This window comes from Eublepharis macularius, chromosome 4, assembly GCF_028583425.1.
Source record: "Eublepharis macularius isolate TG4126 chromosome 4, MPM_Emac_v1.0, whole genome shotgun sequence".
NCBI classification, from domain to species: domain Eukaryota; kingdom Metazoa; phylum Chordata; class Lepidosauria; order Squamata; family Eublepharidae; genus Eublepharis; species Eublepharis macularius.
Window position 1 is genome coordinate 32,111,030 of NC_072793.1, and position 24,493 is coordinate 32,135,522.

The following is a 24,493-nucleotide window of genomic DNA, read 5'->3' on the forward strand; positions in this document are numbered from 1 at the left end:
CTCTAGCTACCACATGGTTGGATCCTGCAGAGGATTTTTACTGATGGAACGGAATAGGCCATTTTTCACTAGTTCCCTCTCATGCCATTCATGGGGGCGTCCTGTCCCCCGATACCAGCGTTTCAGGGATCATTCTGGACTGCAGTGAAAGGTGAGGAAGTCACACTCCATGTATGGAAATCTCCCATCAGCAGAAATGTTCAGCAGGATCCAAAACATAGTAGTTGATATCCTGTATACCACTTGGCTGATAATGTGTTTGTCTTTCACATAAAGCCTGAATCTAGGGATATGTAACCAGCACTTTGGAAGACTCAACACAGTCCCAAATCCCAGAGTTCTTCTCCTCCATTATGAATCTCTGTTGCCTCACATCCCCTCCCCTGTCAGACAAGGTGAGACACAGGCAAGCGGTTCCTCAGTTCTCTCTCAGTATAAGTACCAAGCCTTCAGCAGAGTTTGGGGTCTCTCTTTGTCAGTAGATACGCACTTTGAAGGACAGTTGATATAATCAGTGGAATCACTGTAGTGCTTTTCCTGGGGTGTACCATTTCAGGATGCAGAGGAGATGGAGTTGCTTGCATGTATTTTTAGAGAGATAAGACAAGGTAAAGACCCACGGTGCAAGGAAAGGACAAAAATGTATTACTCATCTAAAAAAAATTCCCTGTGTGTTTTGCCAAATAGGATTCTGAATCTGTTAGTCTTTCAGTGTTCTTTCAACTGGAATACAGCATCAGTATTTGTTCCTTTTCTTGTACCATTTGGCTTGACCTTGTTTTTATCTTTCCATGACAGGTGCAGCCCTTTATTTTCTCCATGCATGAATTTTCATAGAAACAAAACAAAATGCCATGCTTAGAAAAACTAAGCTGTCAAGCAGAAGGCTCCAGTCTTATTTTCTCCCAAACATATTCCTCTATGCACAGGGAGTAACTGCGGAAGTATCTAAACATGTAATGAAATCTTAAATGGGACTTCAAGAACCACTTTGCAACTTAATTATGCTGTTTTTACTCTCCTGGCTCTGAAAGACAGTTTATCAAATATTATGCTAGTGTTTTGGCTTCCACGAGTTAGTCAGGGACAGTCAGTTTTACAACTCACCAACCTCAGACTCAATTCAAACAAAAATTTTGTTGTTGATCAGAGCTTTAAGCAAACCACCATGTTCACTTTAACTAAGCCTCTCTTCCATAGCACTTGATTCTGCCCTGTAGTGTGTGTATATGTTCCTGTACACCCTAATTTAGAAAAATTAAATATGTCGTTCTTATGCTTACAGTAGTATTGTATACCACTGCTTTGTTTTTGTTAGTTTTGGAGTTTGTCTGTCCAGTTGAAACCAAATAGATCTGTTCTGTTTTCAGCAACTGCCGTTGAGGGCCAACACAGTTGTCTCCTAAATAAAGGAACAAAGAAGCCATTTTTCCAAGAGGGCTGTGAATGGAAGTCGACTCCTATAAAAGACTCTCACAAAGGCTGTTTTACACCTTGGATCCGAAACATGTTGACAACTAAGACTAACTTGATTAACTCTATACAGGATTCAACTGCAAGTTGCTTCTCATTTTCTTCTTCCAAATTAGCTGGAAGGGTTTAGCACACCAAATATTCCATACCTTTGCTTATTTTGATTTCATTAGATGTCAAAAAGCTCTCTCTTCTACTAATGTGGGAGTCTTATTTCAAGGAAGGTACTTAAAATACTTTTACCAACAGCCATGAGGATATTTAAAGAAAAGCCAATATGGAAGTATGTGCGTCTGGCTAGACACACATCTGACTCAAGTTGCCTTCACGGGCTTGTCTCCCATTTTTAGGTTTAAGATCATATTAAAACCTTTGCTATTTTGGTACAGAAGCTCAATCAATCTGAAAGATACTGAAAATGTTGAAGTGCATTTATACAAAGGATTAGTATTTTTAGAAATGCTGTGCTTTCCCCAAAATTGACCATGCTTTCTCCAAATAATTACTACTGCATAGCTAATCATATATATTGAAGAATTTATATACTCATTCCATCCATAATGCAACGAATCCCAAAGTTGACCTATTTAATGTCCCCAGCAAAATCTATTTCAAATTATCACTGTTTTCCTGTGCCAAAAAAATGACGTTTCAGCTGCCTCCCAGAACAGCGATTTGATAATTCTTCTGCACCTCTAATACAACTAGATTTGCATTTATCCCAAGCCTAACCCAATTAAAAGGTTACGTAATGGAAAACTTTGAGGGCTAACTCACACATTAGTATATGCAACTCAGTTTTCTGCTGATGTGTAAGTCAGTCGAATACGTGAACTGAACTGATACGAAAGTTCTACTTGATGACTCAGTATATACAGAATATTACTTCATTAGTCATCAGCTGATGGACATGCATGCATGGACCTGCCTTCAGTCTAGCTGCCCCACCCATTAAGATAACAGTTCCTCAATATATACATTTATTGCAAATCATGGTCACAAAAAGACTTTCCCATTTGCAAAGCTGAGCTGCACTACGGGTTGGCACAACCAACACAGCAGACCAACATGGCTACTCACCTGAAACGATGGGTTGGATGAACTATAGATACCATGGAAGGAGCTGTTCTTTCCCTGCCTTACCCAATCAGATTGCTATTTGCTCTGAAAATCCTCTTGGAATACTGGGGCATTGCAGCAATGAGGGGAAATTGGGTAAAATCATTTAATTCTCCATCATCTGCCAGCAGAGGAGGCAATTTTACCCGTTCTCCCTCCTCCTGCCCCACACCACCCCATACTGTCATGCATTTTGCCTGTGAGGCTCTCCTAAACCGCCGAGAGCATTTTCAGAACAAACAGCAGAATGCTTGGGGAACTGTCTGCTGCTCCAACTCCTTCTGTGAACTTTTCCACTGGATCAAGCTCAGTGAATTGAATCATGTGGCGACCGAAAATAAACATGTTAATGAGGAGATGAGATCCTTATTGCCTCTGGACAGCTACATGCAGAATGTTTTTGACATGGAGGAGGCACACAGCAATGTTCACATGGATCAGGATATTGTTTTGCTTTGTGGAAAACACATTAGTTTTTGTCCTTAAGTTTAACATCAGCTGGACAGAAATGGGTGTAAATCGCTGCCAATCTAAACATGACTTTGTAACAATTCACATAGGTCAGATCATTTCTGGGGGGGGGGGGAGGAGGGGGTACAAGGAAGCAAAAATGGGAAGCCCTGTTGCCCTTTGCTCACCTCATCCATTTCACATCGGACAAAAATGTTCTTCCACAATAAAGCTTCAGAAATGTTTTTCATGCAGGAACTGAAAATGCAGCATCAGCACCAGTTCTTTAGAATGACACTATTCTTTTTGACATCTGATCTGAAGGAAAGGCAAACAGACTTACTGAAAAAGAATCACGTGAACACCACTTGACTGTGAAGTTCAGAAGATTAGCTGCTATGAGTGCTGAATAGGAAGAAGCCTTGAGGATTCAATTAAGCCAACTTAAAGACCAGTAAATGACGACTCTTTTACTCCTCCTGTCAACCCACAAGGAACTGATTTATATTCAAAAGCGCTGAACATTGAATGATCTTTGAGGGTTTGACAAAATAGGGTGCAGGAGAAATGGGAGTCTCCAGTGGAGATTTGCTGCATGGTGGGGGAGCAACAAAAAAAAATACCTTAAATACCTTTTCAATCAGCTTTCAAGAAAGATGATAACTGATCTTTAGCTCTTACAAATTTGCAATCTTCCAATTATTCAACAAAAGGGGTGGATCATTAATTATTTTTGTTCGGCAGTGCTTATATGGTATATTTGCATCATTCTATATTCTCCATGCTGGGAATTACTAGGAAAGGGATAGAAAATAAAATGGCCAATATTCAAATGCCCTTGTATATGGTCTGGCCTCATTTGGAATACCGTGTGCTGTTCTGGTCTCCATATCTCAAAAAAAAAATTGCTGAACTGGAAAAAATACAGAAGAGGGCAAGTAAGATGTTTAAGGGATTGGATTACCTTACACAGCCCCAGTGGCCTAATGAATCACCTGTATAGGCCCAGTGGCCTCCTGAGCCAAGGATTGTGGGTTTGAGTCCCATTTGGGTGATGAAAAAACATATTTTTGATCTAGTTGGCCATATATGTAACTTATCAGTAAAATCAGGCACTGTACTAGAAGACTAGAAAGTGGCAAATGCTACACTGGTTTTTAAAAAGGGTCCAGAGAGGAACCAGGAAATTATAGGCCTCTTCGCCTAACATCTGTCCCAGGCAAATTAACAGAAACTGTAATCAAAGATAGAATTATTAGGCACATAGAGTACCAAAGCCTGCAGAGAGGAAATCAGCACGGCTTCTGCAAGGCAAGTCCTGCCTTGGCCTCTGTGCCCTTTTGTTGGCCCTCTATAGCAACTGGTTGGCCACTGTGTTAGACACGATGCGGGACGAGATGGACCACCGATCTGATCCAGCAGGCTTTATTTACATTGTTATATATAAAGCAATGACAACAGGATTGCTACCGCCTCCTATTACGAGATGCCTTATGTAATTTAAACACTTGGTATTTAAAGAGGGGGAGAGTGAAGATGAAGTTGAGCGTCATTTTAAGTCAAAGGAATCAAAGCACATTCTTTTTTCTCCACTCTATTCCAAACCAAAACAAGTATCTGCATACTTTATATTTGGACAGTTGCTGGGGGGCACAGACACCACATAGAACAAAAATCTGCCATAAACGTACTACAGTTTCTCAGGGACACCGTGTGTATTAGATTCATAGAGAATACAGATACAGTGGACAAGAACCAAGGCAGAGAAACCTAAATTCATATTCATGCTAGGAAAGGGCAGGAATCCCAATAGCATCTATCAGACTAACAAAATTTGTGATATAGGGTATGAGCTTTCGTTGGTCACAGCACACTTCTTCAGACACTGGACTCTTGCTCTTTTCTACTGCTACAGACAGACTAACCGGCTATCCTTCTTGATCTAACACACTAGAGTTACAAAACAGCCAGATCCTTCGTGGTAAACATGGAAACCACAGGCATCTTAATACGGACTCTGTTAAGACAGTATCACATAGCAAAACTGCTATATTTCAGACAATAAATTATCTACTGCTTCTCTGTCTATAGGAAGATGAGCCAGATACTTTGGAAGCAACTTTTGCAAATACTGACGGGTGGTTGCGGGTGCATCAAAACAGGTTTCAGGTTGGGGTGAGTACGTGTGTTTGTCCAGTATTAAACCCAGAGGCATGTGTAAAGGTGGCCAGAGGTACCTTGTATCAGTTTCTCATAACATGGAGGTCGCACTCTTCCTTAGAAAGAAGGGAAGTCACTATCTACAGCCATGCCACTGTAATTACTTTACATGGGGCTATTCTTGAAGAGGAGTCAAAAGCTTCTACTAGGACATAATGCAGCTCCATCTCCTTGTAAAGGAGGCGGGGATACTTTCAAGCTATTATGCAGCAACTGCACTGGTTTTATTTATCAGCTTCCTAGTCCCATTCAAGGCGATGTTTTAACCTTCTGAAGGCTCTACATGCCTAAGAGACTTTCTTTCCTCATTTGTCTCTAAGAGTATTGGATACGCCGTTTTGCATTCTGTAATTGGGATGTCAGCCATAAGCAGAGTTGTGTCAGCAATTGCCCCAAGCTTATGGATCAATCTCTCAGAGGAGGTACAACAGAACGCATATGCGATGGCTTTTACAAAAGGATGTAAGATCTACAAGAAAGCATTATCGAGCTGTTGTACAGGAGACATAACTGCCGTAAGTTTGTAGTGTGATTTTTACAAAATAAGTAAAATCAGACACTACAACATTGTCGTGAGCCACCTTGAGAGCAGAAAAGGTGAGATATAAGTATTTGAGAGAGAGAGAGAGATTTTACCATCTTGTAATGCAAATGATAAAATTCTCTGCTGTATGTGCTAGACATTTGTAGACTTTCCAAAAAAGACTGTCCAAGTCCTATCTACTATCAATATCAGCAGAAAAATTAATCATATTGCCTTCTAACATCTAAGTCAGTCAATGTTCAACTGGTTTACACAGTTCTGAGTCAATGTTTAAGTATCTTCATTCACTTTTGGACTACAGCCATAAGGTTACTAACAAGCAAGCAGCTAATGGATGTAGTTCAACTGCTACTCAATCAAGTGCAGAATATATGAGTACACTGCAGTAATGGTATCATGACATCATAGGCAAGTTATCTGTTGAAAATTATACAGAAGGCACTATGCACCTTTCCTCCTCAAAGTAATGTATTACTAATACTTTAAAAATTCTTTGTAGAGGAACAGTTACCCGCTATTTATGCAGACAGCATTTTAAGAACCACAATTCTGCCAGATCAGATACCAATTATAATTTCATACTTTTAAACATCCATTTAAGAAAGTAAATCATAAAGTATGCAAAAGTAGCACTCATTTCCTTCATCTGTCTCCACTACAGCCATGTGAGAAATAAAAACCAAATCCTTTCAGAATTAAGCTAGCAGAATACTCATTTTTATATATACTTCTATTTATCCTGCACTGCAGTTTCCAAATGTGTATAGTTATTTTCCTACCTGGTTTATAGAGTATTAAATAAAAAAGCAATAAAGCCACAATCAGCAAAATTCTCAAAGAGGTATCTGTTATTTAAAAGACCTAGTATCAGTTACCTCCATAATCCAAATAGCTAGTCTTGATCTGTATGTACAGTAAACACTGATAAATACAAGACAGCTTACTTCTTCTCAACAGAGCTCAAGGACATGCTCTGGAACAAGAGAATTGATCTCAGTGATAAAGAAAAATGGATATTATCTCTACACAGATGATTACTAATCAAGAACCAAAACTTTGACTAAATTTAACACCAAATTTGAAATAGAAACTTCTGTTTCTTTAATATTTTATTTTTATTTTGTTTATTTACTTTCAATTTCTATTCCGCCCTCCCCGAACTAGCAGGCTCAGGGCGGATTACATTATGTAAAAATTACACTAAACACTTACATTTTACGATTTTTAAAACAATATAAAACAGTACAATATAAATATTTAAATTTAAGTTAATAAGAAGTTAATTGAGGCCTTCATGGCATGCTTTTTGGCTTGGTGGGCAACAAGTTGCATAGGCCTGTATTGAACCTGACGAGGAAACTTTACAGAAAAGTGCTCCCACCAGCCATTTTGGGAAAGAAGACAATTACAAGGCGCAATCCTGTGTAGAGTTACTCTGCATAAGATTGCACTAAAAAACTTCCAAGGCAGACCAAGATGATAACCAAAATCTGAACTGCATTTCCTGATCATTTCCAGATTAATATGAAGCATGGTAACTGTCATCACCTCACAAAAATATGGTGAACCTATGAAGCACAGTAAACTACGTTAAAGTTAGCAAATGCTGAATAGATGAACATTTTCTTAAAAGTTCTTCATAAAAGTAAAATCTTCCTGAATATACTAAGATACTGATATATATATTTTGTATCTGAATCAGCGAGGCTAAATTGTTCCACTTCAAGAGTCATTACTCTCCAGAAGTACTGGATGAGGGATGCAAAGTCCTGACCGCATTCTGGAAATCACCATCCATGTTTCAGCAACAGCATGGCTAATAACTTAAACATGTGGAAGTAAATACTCAACTCCATCCCTCTCAGCATTAGCTTAGAATATCATTTTTATTACGCTTCCTGAACTTGACGTATACACACATCAAACAGCTAGTCATAAACAGGCCTTCTACCTGCTGGGTCAGTGAGGGTGTCAAAGCATTCAATCTGGATAAAAGAACTACGGATTCCAATTCCTGCTCTGCCACAAAGTCCACTAGGTGGCTTTGATCAAGTCACTGCTTTGGATCCGTAAGATTTCCATGGAAGGAATGGACTGCCACTCATGGAGATGGACTTCCCTCCCACTCTCTTCCGCTCAAAATACTCCCCCAAATGCTACTTCCTGGGGAAATGGAAAGCCCAAAAACTGAATAAGGGGAAGACTGGCAAAAATTATCACCCCATCCATCCACAGAAATCTTGAGTGGGATTCAAACCACCATCTTCAAGCTGAATCTACCCTCACAGAGGTTTGCAGGGGCAAACAGGGATTTGATTCCAGTTCTCTCCCATCCAACTTTCTAACCATCATGCTTATTTTCATTTCCCAATGAGATGTGGGCCAGATACCTATTTACAGCAGAATGAAAGAAAGACAGTACAGTGGAGCACAAGACTGAGATTTCAATCCACCATCTTCAGAATGGTAATTAAACAACTTTGCTGCTATAACTACTATTATAATAACCAATTATCACAGGCAGAATCCTATCAGGCTGGAACTGGAAATGAACTCTACTTTTCAACATTCACTACCTGTGTATCTACTTGGCTTTATTTTCTTAAAAATACAACAGAACCTATGCAGATTGTTATTAAAAATGTGGAATTTTAAATCTTCTTCTTCTTCTTTTTTTTTATTGAACTTTTCCAAACAAAAATAACATAACATAACATTCAACCAGCAATATAGCAGTAACATCAAGTAAGGTACAATAATGCCAATAAATGTTTACAGCTGAGTACATAATATGGTTATGCAATATCATGAGATTAAAGTTACTCATTAAGTACAACTACTAGAAATTTCTTTATGGCTGAGTAATTAAATGCAAAGATTCAGATTTCTGGGTTAATGATCATGTAGTGCGGTAGTTTTGTGGTGAATTTTAAATCTTCTAATAAAAAACAAAACAAAAGCTCTCTTCCACTGTGATGGTAAGAAGTATGATAAAGTCAAAGTCCATTCCAAATGTACTGCAGGGCTAAATTATGCAAAATGAAAATGTTAAGATTCGGCCCTCCATGAGCGCAGAAAGCCAAGAAGCAAGAGGTGCATGAGGGAATAAGTTAGACCAGCTTTCTCCTTCCACTCCAGGCCCATTTCCTAATCATATTGTACCAATTATCCACAGCATCCAATGGATGTGCTCCTCTCTAAAGCTTTATATCATTACATATTTTTAATTCATTTTAACTGCATGATTCCACAAGAACTATTCAGAATTCAAGGCTTTAATGTAAAATTACAAATAAGTTGCAGACCACGTACCATATTCTATTAAATGAAACTAGAGATTCACCTGCATCTTCCTACCACTTTATTCTGTCCTTCCTCCAAAGAGCTCTGGACAGTATACATAGCTTCCGTCCTTCGTTTTTATTGCAACAACTTTGTCAAGTAGATTAGGCTAAGAGACAGTGACTGACCCAAAGTCAGTAAGCTTCATGTTTGAATGAGGATTTGAACCCTGGACACCCTAGACCATGCTAAGCACTACACTAGGCTGCCAAGAATGCATCATCAGACTTCTAATGCAAGTGAATTTACAGAACTGACGCAGGAAACCCTCTGAAATGAAGTTTAGGATCTTCCTTGCACCCATACAAATATATTAGAGTAAAAGACAACTTTGACAGACACAATTTCAGAGAGGATGGAATTGTATGGTGACTGGAGTTTGTCTATCAAAAAGGAATCTCATGTGTGTGTGAGTGAGTGAGTGAGAGAGCGCATCTCTTATATTTTAAAGCAGAACCCAAACATCCATTTGTGACAGCTGTGATTGGTGATAATGTGTTGTGCCTATAAAGGTTTGGCACTCACAATACAGGAAGAGAGAAACAGCAGGAGCAAGCAAATAATAAATATGAGAAATGGCAGCTAGACTAGCATGAACAATCAAAAACTAAGAGAGCAATCCTAAGGAGAGTGACTTCAGTCTAAGCCCATTGATTTCAATGGGCTTAGACTGGAGCAACTTTCCTTAGGATTGAGCTGTTAGCTACAGGAAATCTACCACATACTGGCACAATCGCTTCATTTTATCTCCTAGCATTTGCTTTACTAACCATCCAGAGCACCAGAAAAGTGCTTCTATGAAAAGCTGCAGACCAATTTGGCCTTTTGATTCCGACGCTGAATATTAGGAATGATCCGGTGGAGTTCCAGAGAAAGAGAGCAATTATATCTGAGAAAGCCTGAAGAGGGCAATCTTTGCTCAGCCTTACCTTAAGGATATCCCCCCGTTTGAAGCTGAGCTCATCGTCTGCGGTGGCTTTGAAATCGTATTTGGCGATGGCTTCCATGCTGGGGCCGCTCGTGGACAGCGATGATGGGGTCGCTTAGCAAAGGCTCTCCCCGATTCCTCCTCCGCTCCGGGGACTCCCGGTTCCGCCGGCAGACTCTCTCCCGCGCGACTTCTGGCCCGGTGCTTCACATACAGGGGAAGGCAGCGAGGGCCGATCCGCCCTAGGGGGAAAGGGAGAAGGAAAGCGCCCGAATCAATGACAGAGGCCGCGCCCTGAGCCGCTCCCACCGCCCGGCTCAGCTGCGCTCTGCCGCTTCCTCTTTCTGCAGCCTCTCCCTCGCTTTCTCTCGGCTTCGGGCACAGCCGGGAAGGACTGAGTGGCGCTGGCCGCGCCCAATCGCAGCGCCCAGGAGAAGACACCGCGCGGGCTCCCCGCCCCAGCCAGCGAACAGGAGCCGAGCGCCGGCCGCCGCCCCCGCCCCCCCGCCAGCCTTCCTGCCCAGCGGGCGCAGCTCTGCGCTCCAGCCCTCTTCCTCCAGCGGCAAGGCGGAGAGGCAGACAAAGCCAGGCTTCTCTGCCAGGCAGCGCTGCAGGAAACGCCTGCTGGCTCCCCGGCGGTACGGGGATTATCCCGTACCTGAATAAGTCGACCCCTTCGGGAGTCAGGGAACGGGCGCGCTCCTCACTCCAGGCATGTGCTTATTGCTCCCCAAGCCACCATTTCCCAGAAGAATCGCTCTTCCGCCCCAACTTCCATACACGCACACGCGCCCAGGCTTCTCCCCAACACCGGAGATAGATCAAGATGGGTAGCCCTGTCAGTCTGCCCGAAGCAGTGGAAAAAAGCAAGAATCCAGTAGCACCTAGAAGACTCACAAAATTTGTGGTAGAAGCTACTGATTGCATCTACTCCCCCCTCCCCTCTCCACCTATATATCTGACCAGTTTCTTCTTACCCTCCATGCATCTGACGAAGAGAACTGTGATTCTCGAAAGCTTATGCTACAGTAAAGTTGCTTAGTCTTAAAGGTTCTGCTGGTCTCTTTTCTATTTTGCTACTACAGACTAACACAGCTAACTCCTCTGGAACATTTGTGGTAGGGGGATGAACTTTCGTGAGCTGCAGCTCACTTCTTCAGATACAGCTAGAATGTGAGTCAGTTTGTCACATTCTAGCTGTATCTGAAGAAGTGAGCTGTGGCTCACAAAAGCTCATCCCCTACCATAAACTTTGTTAGGCTTACAGATGCTACTGGACTCTTGCTTTTTTCTACCGGGTCAGGTCTGTTCGAGAGAAACCTTAAGTTGCCACCAATACTCGCCCACATGAGCCGTTTCTAGATTCTCAAACACATCACAGTCTCTAAAAGGTATTATTCACCAAAGGAGTCCCCTCCATTTCTGCCAAGGTAGTCTGGGGTTTTCCTTGCTTCTGTTAAGAGGCTAACGGAATAATCTTAAACATGAGTTAGGACAGTAAATTGCATTTTTTAAAAAAACTATAGAATTCCCAAATAAACAATCGGGCTGTGGCGTGGTACTTGATTCACAACTAAAATATAATTTGACAAGCTTTCAGGAGGCTTGTCTTGAAAGGAAAGAAGATGGCAAGACAGAAAGCAGCTTAATTAATTTATTTATTAATAAACCACCCTGTGAAGTAGGTTAGGCTGAAAGAGACAGCGACTGGCTCAAGCTCACCCTGTGAGATTCTACGGCACAGTAAGGATTTGAATCGGGATCCCCTAAACACTACTCCACACTGGCTACATCAAGCCTGGCTGTTCACAGAAAAGAAGTTTCAGTTTCACAGGAGACTGAATCATAAGTCATCCTTGCATACCACCAGCTACAAAAACAGAACAGCTGTGTAAAAGACAGCCCTTAAACAGGTGCATATTCTAAAAAACAGAATCCACTTTGGAAATAGAAGAAACCTGCAATGGAATGCCATTACATTTTAAGAGGAAGGGATGTCAGTGTGCCCTTATCAAACTGCCATTTGCTCAGTCCAATCTAAAATTCTAAGAACTAGTCAGTAGCGTTTGAGGGTACTGAACAAATATTGAACACTGCAAATATTTAACACTTTCTTAGGGGAATGCCTTTCACTCAGCAGACAAGCTGAAAACACAGAATACCTTGATGGCATAAGAAACTGTATTAGAAACTGTAGAAACTGTCTTATTGCGCACTACTAGTACCATAACTATAAGAGTACAATTTTCAAGATGGCAAGTGTTTCATATCAGCGATGTTCACTTTACACTGCTACAGTTGGCTGCACTAGTTTCAGTCTTTTTTTTAAGGTGAAACACACCTCCCCATCAAAGGGATGGGGAAAAGGCTGTTGTAATAGTGTGTCATTGCGACATGGGAGAAAATAGTATTGCATTTCTTAAAGGCATGCATGAATGCTCTTGTGGTACAGCAGGGAAATGCCTGCCCTTACAGAAAATGATGAAACCCTATCAGAGAAACTGACTGTGTTAGCGGGAAGAACTGCCCCCCTAACCTGCAACTTCGTGATTTACACACTGTAAAATGTACCTGCACCTGAAATACATTTTGGAGGTAATACACCCAAATGGTTTGCTTTAAGGGTAGCCAGCAACTTGGAAAAAAAGATACCCTGTCCCCTTACTGGACACTTTATGGGATATTATTGACCTCCATGCCAGGAAAAGCTTCAAGTGCCTGTTTCAACACATCAAGCATCTATTAAAAGAGCAGGGCCTGACCTGAGTAGCCCAGGTGAACCTGATCTCATCAGATCTCAGAAGCTAAGCAGGGTCAGCCTTGGTTAGTAATTGGATGGGAGACCTCCAACGAAGACCAGGTTTGCAGAGGCAGGCAATGGCAAACTACCTCTGTTAGTCTCTTGCCATGAAAATCCCATCAGGGGTCACCATAAGTCAGCTATGACTTGAGGGCACTCTCCACCACCAAAGGGGCCAGGTATTTTTTCCCCAAGCTGTTGGCAAACTTATTTGCATCGGAATAACCACAAATGTGTGCTGATTCGCCTCTCCTCACAAAGTAGTTACTTAGTGAAGCCAGTGTAAGCTGGTCCCATCCATATTTCTCTTAAAGAAAATCTTACTATACTCAGAGGAACCTAATTACAACCTTACATTTGGCTGTATATAGGGAAACTCAGTTCTGTGGCACAGTTAAAAGAATCGGCATCCGCTAAGTGTTGATACTAAAACATAATAATACCTAGAGTGAATGTTACTGAAATAATTGTAATATACTACTACTACTACTTTGATAGTTACCTATAAAATATATTTGGCTATTAATTTAACTGAAATACTTAAAAAGGCAGACAGAAAGGCTCCTGCCTCAACAAGCTTACTATCTAAAATTTGAGACATACAGATATATGAAGGTGATGAGAAAAACAAAGAAAAATATGTATCCATTTCATTCAGACACAAGTTTCTGTATGGGAGAGGAAACTCAGGGATCATGCTAGGCTTCAGGGGAAAGTAGATCTGAAGCAAGCAAGCAAGAGAAGCGGCACCACAGTGTTCTGTGCAAGAGTTCTAAACATAAGGATCAACAATACAGAAAAGGCAAAATCCCTGATGGTGGTTGGAAATATTAGATGGTGGAGGTTAGTGGAGTTGAAAGAATGATAGTCAAAGGCACAAAATGTGTGATAACAGACATGTTTTGCAAATCCAGAATTGCAAAAACAGAAAGAGGAAAAAAACCAAATGTCTGTATTAGCATTTTGAAACTACACAATAAATGCAAACGTATATTCTTGGACAAACATTCACATTTTTCTTAAATGATACTAAAGTTCTCGAAAGTAGAACAAAAAAGTCCTTTATTACAAGAAAACCACTTAGAAAATCACAGCTCTGTACATTTGATTGGCCTTGATAGCAAGATGTTATTTACAATCAAAATTGATTCTATCCACCTGACATCCTCATGTTCTTTCTCACTTTTTGAATCTGAACGTTGGGTGCAGGCCAACCATCCCTAATGGCACGCTCCTGACCTTTGCACCCTTCTCTTTCCTCTTTTTCCTTGCCAGCTTCTTACATTCTCACCTTACCCTCTGCGACAATAATGAGGGGGGAAAGCTGTCTGGCAACCAGTAGCTTTATGATAGCAGCTGGAAGAAGAGGGGAAAAGGCAGGAGAATAAGTGGGAGCTGTTCATCTCATGGAAAACTGAGAGGAGAGAAAGAGGTGTGTGTGAACACAGGCGCTCCTTCAGCATCCAGACCTCTTGCCCATCCTCCTGCAGTGCCTCCCTGCCCTCCGCCAGCCATGGGTATTGCACTGAGCCACTTGCCACCCACCTCTTTGCCACCATCTGCCATCTTCCTACATCTTCTCAACCCCGGGCTCCCCGAAACAGCTTCTCAGTCTCTTCGGTCACCCCCAGATGAGTCACCATACAACATAAATTTGGACGTGTGGGTTATCATACAAAAAGGCTGGGAACCACTGATCTAGAGACCAACTCCTCCCTTCCCCTTAATTATCTATAAATGTCAGAGAACCTGAGATAGGGATAGGGCCCATCAATTCTGCTGAGCACAAAGCAAAGAACCTTCCATATCTGTGATATAGAGAAAAATGGGGAAAGGGGAGAAGCTTTTCAATTTGTGTTAGGCAGTCTAGAGCAGGAGATATCTAAAATACTGTTGTCACTGTTGTCCATCTAACAACCTCACTTGAAAGTGTTGATATATTATGCAAGCAGTGTAGTGCCTGATAACTTTGTATACAATCGACAGATTAGAGCACAGACTGAAAATATTGAAAACTGACTGTAAACAGGAAAACAATAGCAACCCAATCCCCAATCTACTTAAACCATATCACTTTCATTTAAACTATTTTAAGTACCACTGGATTCAGATGAGACCTTGCGATAGGCTGAACTGCAACTAGCCGTTGGTGAAGACAATATTAAGGCAAAACATTTAAAGAGAACTACATGGACACATGAAAAGTGAACTACAAACATCATATTTACCACTTCCCCCAACAAGGTATGTCTGATAACTTCAGCAGTACCAAAAAGCCAAGAATGTGGCTGCCAAGACATGCAAGCTACCACACACTTTAAATTAATTCAACGAAAGGTTGTTGCATAACTAAATTAATCAAGGAACGTTACAGGCTTACTAGGAAATTGCTTACATGGCCTTTAATATCCCACGTAATACAAGTTGCATGTGCTTAGTGCAGACCTCAAAGATGACATTTTAGAAAACCCCAGCATTGACTACGACACAACAAAACTTGTTATAGAAATGAACAGATGGCCTGACAAGGGAAGTAACTAATACATTTCTTCACAAGACTCCTACAGCTCAGACATTTCTCAATTTTCATCAGACTGGAAAGTCACTATAATCATCTCAGCCCAAAAGTGGGGGGGGGGGGAGGGAAGGCAGATCATCTTGAAAAGCTGAAGTAAAAAAAAAATAAGGCAGTCGCAGAGAGCCCTGTGTGGGGCACCCTCCTGGGGCAAGTAGATTTTCCATGCAAGCCAGAAATACCACTCAAATTGCTTTGCAATACTTCAATATTTGATACTTATCTACAAGGTGGTATACAAAGTCAAATAGAAGGGATTCAGTGGAACTTAGAAGTGATGGGAAGCACATAACCCCATTTCCCATATGATTCATTTACCTCATGTTTGTGCAGAGGTGTATAGAAATAAACAGATGTGGGATTATATGGTTCAGCAGAAGTTATACTACACTGCACCATGCGCTATAGTAGCAGCTAGAAATCAGGCCTCACAGAGTCAGATAAATACCTCAAATCATCCACGCTAAGCATTCAAACTGATGCCAACTGAAACACTAGCATGTGTGAATCAACTCAGTAAGGCTTTATTTGGCAGTGTATTTGTAGCCGTAAAACATATTTCACAGCCATTCACTTTTGAAGGGAAAAGGCCCAATGACAGCCAATTCGTTCTATGCAGGACTTTCAGTGTTTCATGGTACACAAACAATAAGATAATGAAAGGAGCAGTTTGTCTTTCAGATATGTTCCTTAGCTGCATGTTATGTATGTGACAAAACTGCCTTGCAGCCACCCTTTTCTCTTCTTGATATTTACAAGTAAGCTATGAAAACCTGCTTAATCGTATAAAATTAAAAACAAGTAACTGTAGCCAACTAAAAACAGACAATTAAACAGCAGCCAGAGTCTTCAATGACCGGCTGCCAAGAATAATCACCAACACACAAGATGTACAGCAACACTGTAAATCCTGAAACATTCAAGCTTATCTGAATGTTGGTTTAATTGTCAGTATATAAACTGGTTAATATTTCCAGGATAAGGGAGACAGGCATTTCCATTTTCTGCTCTTGAACTAGTCCCAAAACCTTTTGGGGCCAGCTGAGCCACACCTACACAGAGATTAATTGCATACAGCTCAGTCCTATGCATTCTATTCAGGAATAACTCGTGACAAATGGAATCTTTAATTTTTAATGTGGCGATCTCAGCCATGTGCAAAAAAATCATGGTACAGTACACCCAACACATTCATATGAATAACTCAGCTTCGATACAAGACAGATGATAAAGAAAGGAGTTTCCTTTTAGAAAGGGGCTGCCACTTTTTGTCAGATATGAACAGCTAGCTCCACACTTGCTTATAGTCTCTGTAGCACCCAACATATTCTATGAACAGCTACATAGAGAACTGGCCTTTGAGAAATGACAGCAAAAGCCACCATTATTTTCTGAGTAAACAAATAACTGTCGTTAACATTTGAGGAAGTTTGATGAAATCTTCAGTGGAAAAAATAATGGTTGATGAAATCGTCAGTGGAAAAATAATGGTTCATTTCCTCCTTTGTGCCAGTAACAGATACATGTTCAATAAATAGTCAGCTTTCAGAGAACCATTCCACAAATTATCAAAGTGAATATTGTGGACAAGGACACTAGTTAAAAATCTGTAAACTAGTATTACCAGTGTATTTAGCTGGGTTAATTACAGTGCACTTTCTCTATTACAGGGAAGGGAGAGGAGATATTACTTCTGGATACACTAAATTATGACAGACATGTAGACAGGGTGATCTCTAAGCACTGAACTAGGGCATTTGTGAACTAGCATAAGCCTACATTCCTGGTCATAAGGTCAATTTAAACTACTTGGGGGGGGCAAACATCATGCTCAAGTGCTCATAAATATCACCACAGCAATAAAGTAACTTATTCTTACATTTACTCTAAATTAACCCTGAGCTGAGTATGCATACACATGGATGTGTATGCCTGCATGCCTGCTGTGTCCCAAAATGTTAGTTCTAAAGACAGGCAACAAGCCGAATGCGCTTATTTAAAAGTAGTTTCGGGTGGGTAGCCATGTTGGTCTGTAGCAGAAGAATAAGATTCGGGTTCAGTAGCACCTCAAAGACCAACCAGATTTCCAGGATATTAATTTTTGAGAGTCAAATCTCTGACTCGCAAAAGCTTATACCCTGGAAATCTAATTGGTCTTTACGCGAATCTAATTGATCTGCTGGACCCGAACCTTACTTAAAAGTAAGCTCCAGCAGCGTATCTTTTAAGCAAGCTTACTTTTAAGTAAGAGCGATACTTTCCCGAGAAACCAGACACAGGATCAGATCACAGCGATCGGAACGCGGCGTAACTCCAAAGTTTCCTTCCAGTTTATGTCCCCCTCTGGTTTCCCCCCCACTCCGGGAAGGTTTTGTTCCATACAACTTCCGCTTCTCTATAAAGCGCAGGATACAACACTTATTTCGTTCGTCGGGAAAAGGGGAAGCAGCTAGATACCACGATGCACATCTCCACAGCACGCCCCCTCCAAAAACATAACAAAAAACACCCAGCAAGAGGGCCGACCAAAACTGTCCCCCTCGCTTGATCCGATTCCAAGAACGACTAGAACAGCCACGAGCAGGCAACGGCAGAGCTCCAGAGGGGGAGCACAGGAGCGTGCAAGCACGCGCCCTTCCCCGGGCACAGAGCAGGGGCGCGCGCTCCCGACGCGGCGAGGAGGCAGGCGGGTCCCTTGACAGCCAGGGGCGGGGGGGGGTGCTGCCCGGCGCCCGCCCAACCGTCTTTGTCATCCACAAAGGAGCGACTCCAGGACAGCGCCGAACCCCGCCTCAGGCTCGCCCCGCTTCTCCCGTCCCTTTCCCCCGAATCCCGCTTACTGTGAGCCGCTGGGGTTCCGCTGCGAGCGGCCCCCTCTCCTTCCCCTCCGAGGCTCCCGTTTCCTCCCCCCGCCCTCAGCAGGAGCGCCGCAGCCCAGCTTCCGCTATGGCGCTCTCGCGATACTCTGCAAGCAGAACAAGAAGTCCCACGACCGACGGCGCACGCGTGAGTTTTAGAAAGCGACCCGACCAAGCGGGAGGGAAGAAAGGCGAGATTTGACCAGCTCGCATGCGCCCGACCGGCTGCGGCCGAGCAACCGCCCCCCGCCGTATTAGTGCGCAGGCGCTGCGGCTTGCAAGTTGAAATGGGAGTTCAAAAGTCTGCTTTTGAGTATATTTGCTACCTGCTTTGCAAATCATTGGGGGAAATGTACCGTAATTTTGCATGTATTGATTTCTGGTTGCCTTTCTTATGGTCAAAAAGAGTCCAGTAGCACCTTTAAGACTAACCAATTTTATTATAGCATAAGCTTTCGAGAATCAAGTTCTCTTCATCAGATGCCTGATCAAAACTGGGCAGATACAGAAGAGGAGGGGGAAAGAGAGAGAAAAGGGAGGGGTCATAAATCACAAGAAGGCAGAATGCAATTAGCATAGAGGCAATCAAAACATTCCTTTGCTTGGAAATGTAAACATCTCCTTTTGGTGTGCAGTCAGTTTGTAGCAGTGAAGGTGTCCAATTCCTATGTAGTATAAGCCTTCGGTAACCACAGCTCTCCCTGCCAGTTGCATCTGACAAAGAGAACTGTGGTCCCCGAAAGCCCACACCAGGCGTCACTGGGCTCCCCTAGATCACGCCTCTGTAAAGAGAATCTGTTACCTGTGGTAATGTGATAACCATTCATAGTCTCTATTCAGTCCCCGCTTGACAGAGTCAAATTTGCATATGAATTCCAATTCAGCAGCCTCCCGTTGGATTTTGTTTTTGAAAGGTTTCTGTTGAACCACAGCGACCTTTAAGTCTTTGGTGGAATGTCCTGGTAGATTGAAGTGTTCTCCCACTGGTTTTTGGACGTTTCCATTTCTAATGTCAGATTTGTGTCCATTTATTCTTTTGCGTAGAGGTTGGCTGGTTTGTCCAATGTACAGAGCAGAAGGACATTGTTGGCACATGAGGGCATATATCAGATTGGAGGATGAGCAGCTGTAAGAGCCAGAGACAGTGTAGTTGATGCCATTGGGTCCTGTAATTGTATTCCCTGGGTAGATATAGGGGCAGAGCTGGCATCTGGGTCTGTTGCAGGGCCTGGTCCCTGTGCTGGTGACTCTGCTGGCCGATTCATGATTGTAAGTGAGAAGTCGTTTAAGATTGGGGGGCTGTCTGTAGGCAAGGAAAGGTCTTCCACCCAGGGCTTCTGAGAGAGAGGTATCATTTTCCAGGATGGGTTGTAGCTCACTGATGATACGTTGGATGGGTTTGAGCTGGGAGCTATAGGTGACAACCAGTGGTGTTCTGTTATTAGTTCCTTTAGGTTTGTCCTGGAGCAGACTGTTTCTGGGTACTAGTCTGGCCCTGTTAATTTGTTTCTTCACTTCATTTGGTGGGTACTGTAGTCCCAAAAATGCTTGTTGTAAATCTCTTAAGTGTGAGTCTCGGTCGAGAGTATTGGAGCAGATACGGTTGTAACGTAAGGCTTGGCTGTAGACAATAGACCGAGTGGTATGTTTAGGGTGGAAGCTGGAGGCATGTAGATATGAGTATCGGTCTGTTGGTTTCCGGTATAAGGTGGTATTTATTCGTCCATTATGTAGTTGTACAGTGGTGTCCAGGAAGTGTACCTGTTGTGTAGAGTGGTCTTATGGTCGTGCGTTACAATGAGATTTAAAAAATATTAAGACTAAAAAAAAAAGATCTTTCAATGATCTAAAAAGGAAATTCAGTAATATCTTGTAGGACTGTATTATGGATTCCAGTGTATGATGGGGAGATTTCTTCATTCTCAAGATCCAGAGGAATTAGCCATGTTAGTCTGTAGTTGCAAAATAGTAAAGAGTGCCCAGTAGCACCTTTAAGACTAACCAACTTTATTATAGCATAAGCATCTAACGAACAGCGCTGTAGTTGTCGAAAGCTTATGCTATAATAAAGTTGGTTCGTCTTAAAGGTGCTACTGGACTCTTTACTTCATTCTCAAATCATTCAGTCGTGGTCTGTCTCTGGATTATTTTACAGAACAGATAAGTTTCTCGGCCTTGTTATCACTGCTTTATGTTTCCCCTTTAAGTATTGGAATGACAGGAGAATTCTAATAGGATGGAGCCAGCAACCGGAAAAGAGGAGAGGCAGCTGGAAATAGGGCTGGGGGAGACTAGGAAACCGTGTCAGCACATTATTTTCTTAAGAATATTAGCAATTGTGTTACATTTACTATCATTAGCCTGTTAAGTTCCAGAGCTGTGTTGGGCAGTGGCAACAACAACAAAAAAACGAGTTTTGTGGCACCATAAAAATAAACATATTCCACTGTAAGTGCTTGTGGACTAGAAACTCCTTCAGATGTTATTTGATGAGAATCCACACACCCCACCTGAAGGACTGGCCTCTAGTCCACAAAAGCTTATGATGGAATAAAAATGTGTCTGTTTAAGGTACTACAAAGACTCCTGATTATTTTAGCCAGTTTGGTTTCTTTAGCTAGTTAGGTTCTTTTTAACAAAAACATGAACGTATCTGTTTTATCATCAGCAATGCCTCTACCTCATGGAAAATGTTAAGACTATGCAAACCCTGAGCATTGACATCTACCTCTGACAATTTAGAAGAGCCTAATGCAAGCAACAAGATTAGCGTGCATTCTGCCTTAAGTGCTTATCCTGAATACCTCAAAAAATTTGACTAAGGCTTTGTCCACAATAGTGTGTGTGCATGTGTGTGCGCGTGCGCACGCGCGCATGCACAACAGTGCTATGGTGCTGAGGCATAAGGCTTTCTTTAAAGGGGGGAAGACTTCCGTTGGTAGACTGGTGTCTTATCAACGCAAATGGGTTTGGCCTAAGGGGACTGGAGCCAGGTCCTAGGACAAAATAATCATGTCCCTTCACAATTGTGCATTTTTTTCCCAGTGGGTGCTAATTGTCAGAGATAACCAAATGAAGACTTTGAGTGCCCATTAGAACTTGTGGAAGGTGACCCTTCTAGGGAGGCTGGTGTCAAGTGTTAAGAAAGAGTCCAGCATAGACAGTGATAGGAAACAGGCAGACATTGCTGTGAGCTGGCTGAAGTATCTTTGTAACAGGCAGAAGCCCTCTCTTTTAGGGGTTGTAATGTCAGGGTAAGACTCCAGTGCTCTCTCCTTCAAAGGGAATTGGCTTAGGTAAGCAGTGTCCTTGGAACTTTTCATCATTCAGAGAAATGCCAAGTGTTCACTTGAAACGAGGAATATTACGCAACACTAGCTGCAGCAATATTGTGATTTCTCACAATATTTGGCAAAGGCTTTCTCGATGTTTTTGAAAACATTGTGTGTATTCTTTCTTTCATGAAGTTATACAGCCTAAACCGCAAACTGCTTATTTGTTGTCATTTTCAATTAGAAAGAAGTGTTAGTGGAAAGATTACATTAAGAACACATTTAAAGCAATAATTAACTAACCTGGCCATTCAAAGTGGAAGCTTACCCATTACATATTGTTCTTCAATCCAGCAGATGTAATAATGGTTTGCTTGGACCATGTTAATAACATTTTTGAACCCAACATTCTTGGCTTACGGTGCAGTCGTAAACATAGTTACTGTTGTGGGTTGTGCTATGGGGTGGAGGTTGCGGAGGATAGTGGATGTGAGGGGGGAGACCGGGGTGGAGCTAAAGATCCCAGTACTCTGGGGTTGAGGGAGGTATGGCGGTGGGACGTGGTCCTGTAATGGAAGACCACGGAGACGTGGTGGGGCTCGGTATCCTTCCAACCTACATCTCATCCCAAGGCATGCCAGTTGTGGGGCTAGGAGGATGAACTGCCTCCCTCCGGCACTGCTGTTGTGTAATACCAGGTCCATTAATAATAAGACCAAAACACTGCAGGACTTCCTTGCAGCAGAAAAAGCGGACCTGGTGTGCGTGACCGAGACCTGTGTGAGGAATGGCTATAGTCAGACCATTTTGTCCTGAAGGTTCGTCTGGGAGTACCAGCCCCCTCCTGCATAGGCGGCGAGCTAATTTATGCTCGCCTGCGGAGACTAATGGAGCCAACATGGTTCCAGAATGCTCTACAGGATCTGATGCCTCCTGGCGGCTTGTTGGATGAGCTGGTGCGGACTGGTATGACCATATCTCGGAAGCCATCAACGTAATCGCTCCCCATCACCCTCTCCGGTCCTGTGCCAGACTAGCCCCCTGATATACAGGGGAGCTATTGCGAATGAAGCAGGAACTGAGACTGCTTGACCCAGTGTGGTGGCAGAGCTGGGGGTGAAGAGGTGAGATCATCTTATAGCATATATGAAAACCTATGAAGTGGCTGTGAAGGCAGCAAAGAAGGATTACTATGCTGCTTCCATAGCGTCTGTAAGCTCACGCCTGGCGAAATTGTTTCAAGTAGTTTAGTCTTTGGCCTCCTCGCAGGGAGACTGCCATATTGGAAATTCAGCTATTAACTGTGAGGCGTTCAGGAGCTTTTTGGCAGACAAAATCTTATTCCTCTGCCGCAACCTGCTGGCCACCATTGATTCAGTAAGGGAACTGGAGACCCCTTGGCTGTCTTCCGGTCCAATTTTAGATTACTTCAGTCTGGTCTCCCAGGAAGAGGTGGACCGGATCCTGCAGCTGGTCAGGCCCACTACGTGCTCCCTTGACCCCTGCCCTTCGTGGCTGGTGAAAGCGAGCGCGGATGGGCTGAGGGCCCAACTGGAGGGTATTATTAATCTATCACTGAGCTCTGGGGTTTTTCCTGAGACGTTAAAGGAAGCTGCAGTGAGGCCTGTCCTGAAAAAAAATCTTTGGACCCTACCGACCCATCCAGTTATCACCCAGTTTTGAACCTCCTGTTTCTGAGTAAGGTGATTGAACGGACGGTGGTGGAACAGCCACAGGCCTTCCTGGAAGATGCTTCTGTCCTGGACCCATTCCAGTCCGGCTTCTGCTTGGGCCATGGGTCGGAGACAGTGCTGGCCACCCTCATGGACGATCTCCATAGACACCTGGATCGAGGCAGTTCGGTGCTGCTGGTGTTGCTAGATCTCTCAGCAGTGTTTGACACGGTCAACTATGAATTATTGGCCCACTGCCTCACCAGTGTGGGGATCTGAGGGACTCCCTTACAGTGGCTTGTCTCTTTCCTCCATGGTCAGAGACAGAGGGTGGTGCTTGGGGAGATGATATCAGCACACCAATCATTGGTGTGTGGCATCCCACAGGAAGTGATACTCTCCCCTCTGTTGTTCAGTCTTTATATGCGCCCCATTGCCCAGCTGGTATGGAGTTTCAGACTGGGTTGTCATCAGTATGCAGATGACAGCCAGTTGTATCTGTTGATGGGTGGTTAACCTGACTCTGCCCCTGATGTCCTACTTAGAGCTTAAGATGGGTGAAGCAGAGCAGACTGAAGTTGAACCCTGTGGAGACGGAAGTCCTGTACTTGGGACATGGGCTGCTGGGTGCAGGGATTCGGCTCCTGGCCTTTGATGGGGCACCACTTGTGCCCATCCCATTGATCAGGAGTCTTGGAGTGATCCTGGACTCCTCTCTATCTATGGAGGCCAGGTCATGGCAGTTGCTCGGTCTTCCTTTTTTCATCTCCAGTAGGCCAGGCAGCTTGCCCCCTAGCTCTCAGTCCATGACCTAACGACAGTGACCTATGCAACGGTCACCTCCAGATTGGACTACTGTAAGTCGTTCTACGCAGGGCTTCCCTTGGGTCTGACCCAGAAACTTCAGCGGGTCCAGAATGCTGCTGTACATGTCTTGAAATTGTCCTTGATACTGACCGTACTACTCTCACATTCTGAGATCCACCTTGAATCTCCGTGAGAAAGGCGGACCATAAATGACATAAATAAATTTTTTTTAAAATACATTTACAACTGATCTCCAGGCAATAGAGATCAGCACTCCTGGAGAAAATGGCTGCTTTGGAGGGAGGACTGTATGGAATTGTACCTTATTGAGGTCCCTTCCCAGGCTCCATCCCCAAACCTCCAGGAATTTCCTGACTCAAGAGTTGGCAACCAGAGCCTTACCTTGTTGCTATCTGTGCTTCCCCCCACCTC

The 24,493-nt window shown here is 42.9% G+C and overlaps 1 protein-coding gene across 1 annotated transcript in view; it reads right to left on the reverse strand.

Moving 5' to 3' along the window:
• The window catches only part of GRB2 (growth factor receptor bound protein 2), a 75,511-nt gene extending 57,130 nt beyond the window's left edge, over positions 1-18,381 (reverse strand). Inside the window, exons 1-2 of the mRNA XM_054977137.1 lie at positions 18,292-18,381; positions 10,078-10,318 (exon numbers count right to left, since the gene is read on the reverse strand). Of these exons, the coding sequence (XP_054833112.1) occupies positions 10,078-10,155 (78 nt within the window). The 5' untranslated portion in view covers positions 10,156-10,318; positions 18,292-18,381. The remainder of the gene's footprint in view (positions 1-10,077; positions 10,319-18,291) is intronic.
• Positions 18,382-24,493: the final 6,112 nt, after the last annotated feature.